Source organism: Equus przewalskii, chromosome 11 (genome assembly GCF_037783145.1).
Source record: "Equus przewalskii isolate Varuska chromosome 11, EquPr2, whole genome shotgun sequence".
In the NCBI taxonomy this organism is placed as follows: Eukaryota; Metazoa; Chordata; class Mammalia; order Perissodactyla; family Equidae; genus Equus; species Equus przewalskii.
This window is the reverse complement of record NC_091841.1, coordinates 11,810,501-11,818,908: the sequence shown is the minus strand read 5'-3', so window position 1 is coordinate 11,818,908 and position 8,408 is coordinate 11,810,501. Positions and strand designations below refer to the sequence as shown.

General features: G+C 57.5%; 1 protein-coding gene across 3 annotated transcripts; it reads left to right on the top strand.

The window, feature by feature from the left end:
* Window positions 1–1,095: 1,095 nt before the first annotated feature.
* Window positions 1,096–7,262, top strand: PSMC3 (proteasome 26S subunit, ATPase 3). 3 transcript variants are annotated; one of them, XM_008535543.2, is made up of 13 exons: window positions 1,096–1,399; window positions 1,493–1,570; window positions 1,812–1,895; window positions 2,485–2,610; window positions 3,060–3,164; window positions 3,280–3,342; window positions 3,602–3,739; window positions 4,191–4,334; window positions 4,458–4,606; window positions 5,487–5,583; window positions 5,810–5,955; window positions 6,818–6,899; window positions 7,076–7,262. In XM_008535543.2, exons 2-13 carry the CDS (start codon window positions 1,544–1,546, stop codon window positions 7,184–7,186), a joined length of 1,272 nt encoding a protein of 423 aa, XP_008533765.1. In that variant the 5' UTR covers window positions 1,096–1,399; window positions 1,493–1,543; the 3' UTR covers window positions 7,187–7,262. The 3 variants fall into 3 exon arrangements, with proteins under 3 accessions (XP_008533765.1, XP_008533764.1, XP_070419952.1); XM_008535542.2 differs by having other exon boundaries at window positions 1,199–1,570; XM_070563851.1 differs by lacking the exon at window positions 1,096–1,399 and having other exon boundaries at window positions 1,528–1,570; window positions 1,812–1,984; window positions 2,301–2,610.
* The last annotated feature ends 1,146 nt before the right edge of the window (window positions 7,263–8,408 follow it).

Here is an 8,408-nt window from a genome sequence, read left to right as displayed (position 1 = left end):
CATTCCAAGAAAAACACCGTATTACTGAACCTGAGGTAGGTTCGCTCACCCGTTCACCCAGTGCGCAGCAGGTCCCTCTCTGACACTGGGTATAGCAGAAGAAAGCAGGAATTTAATTGCAAAGTGCTGAGCAAGGAGAAAAGGCAGCTAACACTGTAATTCCGAACTCTTCCAAAACTACAAGCAAGAGGTTTTATTTTATGTGGTAGGATAAGGGGAGCATGTGGCCTTGGGGGCTGAAGTTGTAAGAGTCCTCTGCACAGGCACAACTGTCTTTCATAGTTTTTTATGGGTGGCATGTGCAAATTCCGGGGGCTTCTATGTGTTGCCTATGGGGGATTTTTAGTCTGTGCTGTCTCAAGTTTACAGTTGGTCATTTTTGCTTCTCAATGCTTTTGCGATGTTTAGGCAGAGGGCTGTCAGCAAGCTCCTCTCATATCAGCGGTAGTGCTGCAAAGCAAGCTCCAAAACTGTCCTTACTTTGTTTCCCACATTAACCTTGTGGGTACAAGGCAGGGTTTCACCCTAATCCAGGCAAGTTTTAACTCCTCCATCCTCAATTTCAACTGGACAGATTTTCACCAAGTTTACAGGGTATGTGAGATAGTTTGACTTAAAATATAAGCTATGTGGCTTACATGAAGTTCATTTTCGGGAGGGCCCTAGGCCTCGCCTCAACAGTGATAAGCAGAGACCCTCCAGAGCAGGAGACACAGGTACAACCAATGAGTCTCATAGGGTCCACAGATCTGCCCTACTCGGTGAGATGAAAAGAAACGATTACAGACGTGAGACACAATGTTTTCAGTTGTAGAGGCTGACTGTCCATTGAGTTCTTCCCACGTGCGCAGTTCTGGGGCGCCTGCTCTGAAGTTAGCAGCAGCAGCGATTTCTCTCTTTGAAACTGGTTAATGGTTCTCTCCAGTGACCCTGGGTGGCCCAGTTTGTACTTTAATAAATAATAACTATAAAAATACAGCCTGAGGTGTCATGCCCTTTGCACACAACTGGTGTATTTTGTTTACTGTTTACGGGAGGCAGAGCCGTTGCGCAAATCCCCTGATTCCTAACTGGGCCAGATTCTGAGGTTGAATCACTCCGAGAGCGCCCTTTCAGGTTCCCGCCAGACTAAGACTACATTTCCCAAGCGCCCGGGCGGCTCCCGTTGTTTCTCCCTCCCCTTCCGGTTACACGCCCAGGCCCCGCCCCGCTGCGCGCGCCCTCCAATAGCGCACCCACCTCTGGTGCCCGGCGTGCTCAAGACGAGGGCGGGAACGTTTCAGGAGCCGCGGGGGCGGGGCCTGTGGCCCGGGCTTCGTCTTTTAACTCGGAGAAGCAGATTCGCTGTGGAAAGGCGGAAGCAGCTAATTCGGTCAGGAGTCAGGATTTGGAGAAAGAGGTCTGCCATTAGTTAAGAGCAGCTATTAAGAAGGACAGCATTAATCTACCGCCACGGCTCCTGCCCAGTCCGATCTTCCGCCTTTTCCTCCAGGAAATGAATCTGCTGCGGACACTCTAGAGTCCAGTGACTCGGCAGGAGAAGATGGCGACCGTGTGGGATGAAGCTGAGGTCCGCGCTGGGAGAGTAGGGGGTCCTGGAGCCGGGACAGAGGGGAGACGCCCTTGGCGGGAGGGGAGGAGATGGCTGGAGGTCAAAGTCTGGCCTGGTTCTGACGTCGGGGCCGCTTGGGATGTGGGCAGGGGTCCCGACTCCTTCATTCTGGCTTAATGAGCGGGGAGACTGAGGCTGTGAGTGGGCTCGGAGAACGCGGGCTGCGTGCCCTGAGTTAATGTTTTTTAATTTTTAACAGCAAGATGGCATCGGGGAGGAGGTGCTCAAGATGTCGACGGAAGAGATCATCCAGCGCACGCGGCTACTGGACAGTGAGATCAAGGTGGGCGCGCCGCCCCTGTGGCGGGCAGTGAAGCCCCCAAGGGCAGGCCCAGCAAGCCCAGCGGCCCTAGGATAGGCATGGGGACTGCAGTTTCCTCCTGGGACCTGGAAAAGAGGAAAGAAAACTCAGCCTTAAAAAGGGCCAGAAGAGGGACAGGGTGGTGGGAGACCCGGTCCGAGACGGGGAATCATCAGACGGCCTTTCCCAATGCAGCCTTTAAGTGTTCCTTCTGAGAATCCTTTTTTTAGGAAATCCTCATCTTATAGATGGGGAAACTGAGGCCCAGAGAGGATTCTACTGTGGGCAAGGACCTAGTTCTCTCTTAAGGACCTAAAACTTACTTTGCTTGACTCAAAGTCCCGCTCTTTTCCCTTTACTACAACTGCTTCACCTGGAGGTCCCCAGACCGGCCTCCTGTTTTGACCTCTGCTCGATGTGGTCACAGTCAGGCCCAGCCTTCAGAGAGCCTTAGAGCTGAGTACACTGATGCAGGAGGGAGGGTCCCCTGGGCAGCTGGCCGCACCAGCCACAGGCCCTGGGAGGAGCTGAGCCCAGACTGAGAAGTTGCTGCCACGCACCCTCCCCCCAGATCATGAAGAGTGAAGTGTTGCGAGTCACCCACGAACTCCAGGCCATGAAGGACAAGATCAAAGAGAACAGTGAGAAAATCAAAGTGAACAAGACCCTGCCGTACCTTGTCTCCAACGTCATCGAGGTGTGTGTGTATGTGGAGGGGAAGAGGGGATCGGCAGGGCCCGGAGACAGCCTGCGGTGGGGCCGCTGGGGAGAGAGCGGGTGGAGGTTTGGAGGCCCAAGTTGCATGTTGGAGCTACACCTCCGAGGGCCCCCTCTCTAGTGTGCATTTCCAGGGGGATCTAGAGAGCCTGAAAGGGCCTCCGAGGTCTCACATTTCTCCTTTTCTGCTGGTTATTCTTCCTCGGGGGTGGGTGATTTCTGTGCAGAGAAGCAACACCTAAACAGAGATTTTGTCAGTCCGCTGGCTTGTCACCCGCAGCTTTGCTGGGCGGAGGGCTGGGCTGAGGAGTGAGGTAGGAATGGCCAGCCCTGCAAGGGTTGGGGTCTTGTTGGCCGAGGAAGCACTGGGCTCTGGGGAGGTCAGTGGGCCAAGCAGGGCCTCTTAATCTGAGCTTTTTCCCTTCCCAGCTTCTGGATGTTGATCCCAATGACCAAGAGGAGGATGGTGCCAACATTGACCTGGACTCCCAAAGGAAGGGCAAGTGTGCAGTGATCAAAACCTCCACACGACAGGTGAGGCAGCTCAGACCACGGAAGAGCTAAAGAGGGTGAGGCATGGGTGTGCGACAGGACTCGGGAGCCTTGCTGAGGGCAGTAACTGACGCTGCCCCTGGAATCTTCCCTGCAGACCTACTTCCTGCCTGTGATTGGGTTGGTGGATGCTGAAAAGCTGAAGCCGGGAGACTTGGTGGTGAGTGGTGGCCCTGAGCCCAGGCCGGGCTTTGCCACTGAGGTTTCTCCCACTGACTTGCTCAACCGCTGCCCCCGGCCCAGGTCCTCTTGTCCCTTAATCTCGGCAGAGCAGCCGTGTCTGATCCTGCCAACCTGGTCTTGAAGCTTGTGTTGCCCAGTCCCGTATTTGCCCTTTCACTCTGCAGCCACTCATCACCCAGCCAGTTAGGTAGGCCTTGAGCTGGGACAGATCTGAAGGCTTCATGCTCTGTCCCCAGGGTGTGAATAAAGACTCTTATCTGATCCTGGAGACCCTGCCCACAGAATACGACTCGCGGGTGAAGGCCATGGAGGTGGACGAGAGGCCCACAGAGCAATACAGTGACATCGGGGGCCTGGACAAGCAGATTCAGGAGGTGAGGGAGGCATGGGAGCCACCAGCAGCCTCGCCAGCCCTTTGTGCCCCTCTGCTTCATTGACCAGCGCACTTCTCCCCAGTGTACCTCTCATCCTCACAGCATTCTAGGGAGGCAGTGGGGGTGCCGTGAAACAGTTTAGGGAACTGAGATCCCAAAAGATTGAATGACTTTCCCAGAGTCACAGAAGTTTAGGGTCAGAGCCAGGACTGGAACTCAGGCTCATGGTTCTGGGCCCAGTGTCTTTTCACCATATCCTGCTGTTTCTGGAGAGACCATATAGCCAGTCTTGGTGGGAGTGCGTGTTTTGTCTTCTTGACGTGGGAAAGGGAGAGGTCGCTGTCCCTGAATTGGAGGAGGAAGGGTGCAGGTAGGGGTTGGAGCCATTAAAGGTTGGGCTGTAGGAGCCTGCAGGGCTTCACTCTCCTCACCCAGGATTTCTTCCTGGCAGCTGGTGGAGGCCATTGTCTTGCCAATGAACCACAAGGAGAAGTTTGAGAATTTGGGGATCCAGCCTCCAAAGGGGGTGCTGATGTACGGGCCCCCAGGGACAGGGAAGACGCTGCTGGCTCGGGCCTGTGCTGCACAGACCAAGGTGAGTGCTTTGGGAGGGATGAGGCAGAAATGCCTGGGAGCCGAGCTTCACGAGCTCAGAGGGGCCTCTGGAGGCTTCTGGTGGTGCCTTTGGCCTGACTGTTTCCCGTCCTCCCGACCCCAGGCCACCTTCCTGAAGCTGGCTGGCCCCCAGCTGGTGCAGATGTTCATCGGTGATGGTGCCAAGCTGGTCCGGGACGCCTTTGCCCTGGCCAAGGAGAAAGCTCCGTCCATCATCTTCATCGATGAGCTGGATGCCATTGGCACCAAGCGGTGAGGGGAGCTGGGTGCCCAGGGGATTGTTCTCAATTCCAGCTCACCCACCCTGTGCCCTCCTTCCCCAGGATGGTGGCAGCTCTAGTCTTGTGGTTCTTCGTAAATTCTCTTCTAACTAGCCTCCCTGCTGCTTCTCTTTTCCTCTGACCATCCGTTCTCCTCACGCCTGCCAGCATGCTTCTTTGAAAACAGAAATCTGGTCGCTTCGCTCACATGCACCCACAGTCCCTTACACAATCCTGGGCCTTCCCATTGCTCCCTGGGATAAATGCTAGGCATGCCGTGGCCTGCAAGGCCCTCTCTGTCCCTGTCCCTGCTCCCCTGCAGTCTCATCCCATCCTGCCCCTGCTTCCCCCCCACTCTGGACTCCCTCCTCCACCATGTCCCCTCAGCTTGCAGGCCCACTCTGGTTCTGTGGTGGGAGAGATTTTGTACCTGCTCTTCCCTCTGGAGTGTGGTTTTTTTTCTCTCTTTTTCTCCATTGGTTGGTTGTCCAGCCAGTGTGTTTTCAGCCTGCAGATCTCAGCCTAAGGGACACTTCCTCAGGGAGGCCTGCCCGGGCTCCCCCTTATGCACCGAGGCTAGGCCAGATCCCTGTGGTTTTAAGCTTTAGCTCAGTTTTTAATGGCACCTTCATCAGGGGCATAGCCCAGGCAGTGGCTGGTTTTGCTGTTTGAGCCTCAGCCCGGCACCTGATCCCAGGAGCCTCTCCAGTCTCTGACACCTTCTCTGTGCCGGTATCTGGGCCGGGGGCCCCAAGTTGAGCAAGACTTTTCCCGCCCTGCTCGGGTTGCGTTGGGCTTCTGGTGGTGGAGGAGGGGAGGGCTCTGCCTGAGTGGTGGCCTTATCAGTGTCCTGGGCCTCCTGTGTGCGCCAGCTTTGACAGTGAGAAGGCTGGGGACCGGGAGGTGCAGAGGACGATGCTGGAGCTTCTGAACCAGCTGGATGGGTTCCAGCCCAACACCCAAGTAAAGGTCAGTATTGTCGCTTCACAGATGAGGAACCCCTGGGCTTAGAGGTCAGGGGACCTTCTCTGTCACCTAGCTAGTGCAGTTACACTTAGAATCGGGGTCTGTCTAGAATATCCCCTGCCGTTTCTCCTGGACCCTGGCTGCCTCTCTGCCTGTCTTGGCTGTGACTGTGGCTCATCTGTGAGCCGCATCCTCCGCAGTTCAAGGTGCTGCCGCTCCTCTTGCTTAGGTAATTGCAGCCACTAACAGAGTGGATATCCTGGACCCCGCCCTGCTCCGCTCAGGCCGCCTGGACCGCAAGATTGAGTTCCCAATGCCCAACGAGGAGGCCCGGGCCAGAATCATGCAGATCCACTCGCGGAAGATGAACGTCAGGTGAGCAAGGCCACGAGCAAGGCGCTGAGCCCCGAAGGGGCAGCAGCAGAGCCGTCTCTGGCTCTCCTCTTGGTGCTGCGCTTCCCCAGGCCTCCCTTCCACGTGCCATTCACACATGCCGTTCCAAACGCCGGCCTCCGTTTCTCTTCAGGGGCCTGAGCTAGAATCTTGCTGGGGCCCAGGCTCTGATTCTGGGGCTCTGCTCCTTGGAATCCACCCCCCACCCGCACCTCCCCATGATTGGAAGGCACACAGGCTGGAGGCCCTCAGTTTCCTGGCCTCCCCCACCTCAGTAGATCAGTGCAGTCCAACATGGCCCGGGAGATCCAGCAGGGGCCAGCTGGACCTGGGTTCAGATCTGTGACCTTCAGCAGGTGGCGTAATCTCGCTAAGCCTAATTTTCTTGTCTGGGACGTGGGGATGACGGCACCAACCTCACGGGGTTGTGGCAGTGTCAGCACAGTGCTTGCACGTGACACCAGCGTGGCAGTAGCTGTGCTGTGCTGACACGTGGCCCGTGCCGCTCGGGAGACGGCGAGACAGCCATCTTTTGTGTCCATCCACAACCTCCAGCTCCCCTGCTTCAGGCTGACTCAGTCCCTGGAGTCCCAGGTGTGGATTTCTCGAAGGCTGGAGCTCAAGAGACCCTGGAACTAACCTGGCCTACCCAGCTTTGACCTCCCTCCTTTCCTCTCCCCACCTGGTACAAGAAGAGAACAAGGCACCGTGGGGAAGGGACTTGCCTGTCGTCACAGGGCGAGTTGCGCTCGGGCTTGATGGGGAGTACGGGAGGACACCTGCGCCTCCCGAGCCCCCGCCACCCCCACGAGTGGCTGAGCCCCGTGGTGTGTGTCTCCCCCAGTCCTGATGTGAACTATGAGGAGCTGGCCCGCTGCACGGATGACTTCAACGGGGCCCAGTGCAAGGCCGTGTGTGTGGAGGCGGTGAGTGGTGGGGTGAGGTGGGTGGCTGCTTCGTGCCTTCCTGCCCCCTTCCCCGGACAGGACAGGAGTGTCTGTCTGGTGGAGAGTGCTCAGGGGAACAGCGGAGAAGCCGAGGCCTGTGGGAGCCGGGCCAGGGGTGCGGGAGGCGCCCTCGAGCCTGTCTGTCCCGGGTGCAGGGCATGATCGCGCTGCGCAGGGGCGCCACGGAGCTCACCCACGAGGACTACATGGAGGGCATCCTGGAGGTGCAGGCCAAGAAGAAGGCCAACCTGCAGTACTACGCCTAGGGGCTCACCGGCCCAGCCTGCCCCCGGACTCTGGCTGGTGAAAACTCGTAATAAAGATGGTTTCAGGTCCCTGGTATCTGTCTGTCTCGCCTTGCCTGGGCTCTGGGGGGATGAGTTGGGGTGTATGCGGGCGGCCCCTCCCCAGGTGCTGCTGCCTGGAAACCCAGAACGGGAACCAGTTGTCAGGGTGAGGCCCTCTGGGAGCGATGGGCGCGTGCTGCAGCTGTTGCCTGGGGTCTTCTGGCCTCCCCGACACGTCCCTCCAGACCCCTCTCCCCACCCCCCTGCCCCACCTCTGAGCGTTAGAGGTTGTGGCGCTGTGGCTCGAGAATGAAGGGCCTGAACAGAAGCCAGCCTTTCCCTTCTCTGCATTTTGGTGCTCTGGTCCTCCGCCTGCTCCCTGGTGAAGCCAGGCTCCGGGGCTTTGCTCCCTGAAACTCCTCCCTGTTTCCTCGCCCCCTAATCTCCTGCTTCTCCACATGTCCCTGTTAGCTCTTTTGGCCCATTTCCTTTAGCTGAAAAATGAACCTGGAGCAAGATCCCCTCTGAGAGCCCTTCTGGGCCTAACCCTTGGCCGTGCTGTATTCTCTCCCACTCCCCTATTCTGCCATCAGCCCCCTCCCTGGCGGGCTGATAATCCTGTCACGGTTTCTGTCAGGATCTCATCTCACTGGCCCTCCTGTCTACCAGCCTTCCTAATTGCAGCCCACTGAGTGTGGTTCACCACTTATTGAGGGCCTTCTCTGGGCCATGTGCTCTGTGGGTCTTGTGCATAATGTTATCTGGTTAGCTCAGTAACCGCCAGTGGGGCAGCCTCACTTTGTAGATGCGTTTAAACACCTGGGCCATGATTGCACCACCTTTGGTGCGTAGCTGGGATTCAACCCAAGGCTGAGAGGAAAACCTGTCTGCCCTCCGCGTGCTGCTGCCCCTGAATGGCCTTTCCAGGAACCAGCCCGGGGACTCTCCTTCAGCTCTCACTTGCCTTCTGGCAAAAGGCCCTACACCCTCTTTGTCCCCAAGGTGGCCTGTTTGGAGGGCTCAGCTCCGTCTCCTCATTCCCTCCGCTAGTCCCACCACCTCCAGGCTGGCCGTCCAAGGTGTGCCCCCATTGTGCTCTCCTTGGTGATCCCGTTGACTCCCCAGTCTCTGCCGAAGGAACCCCCAGCACAGCCTCTGAAGGGCCCTGGTTCTGTCCCCTGCCCCGGGCTCAACCAGCTTG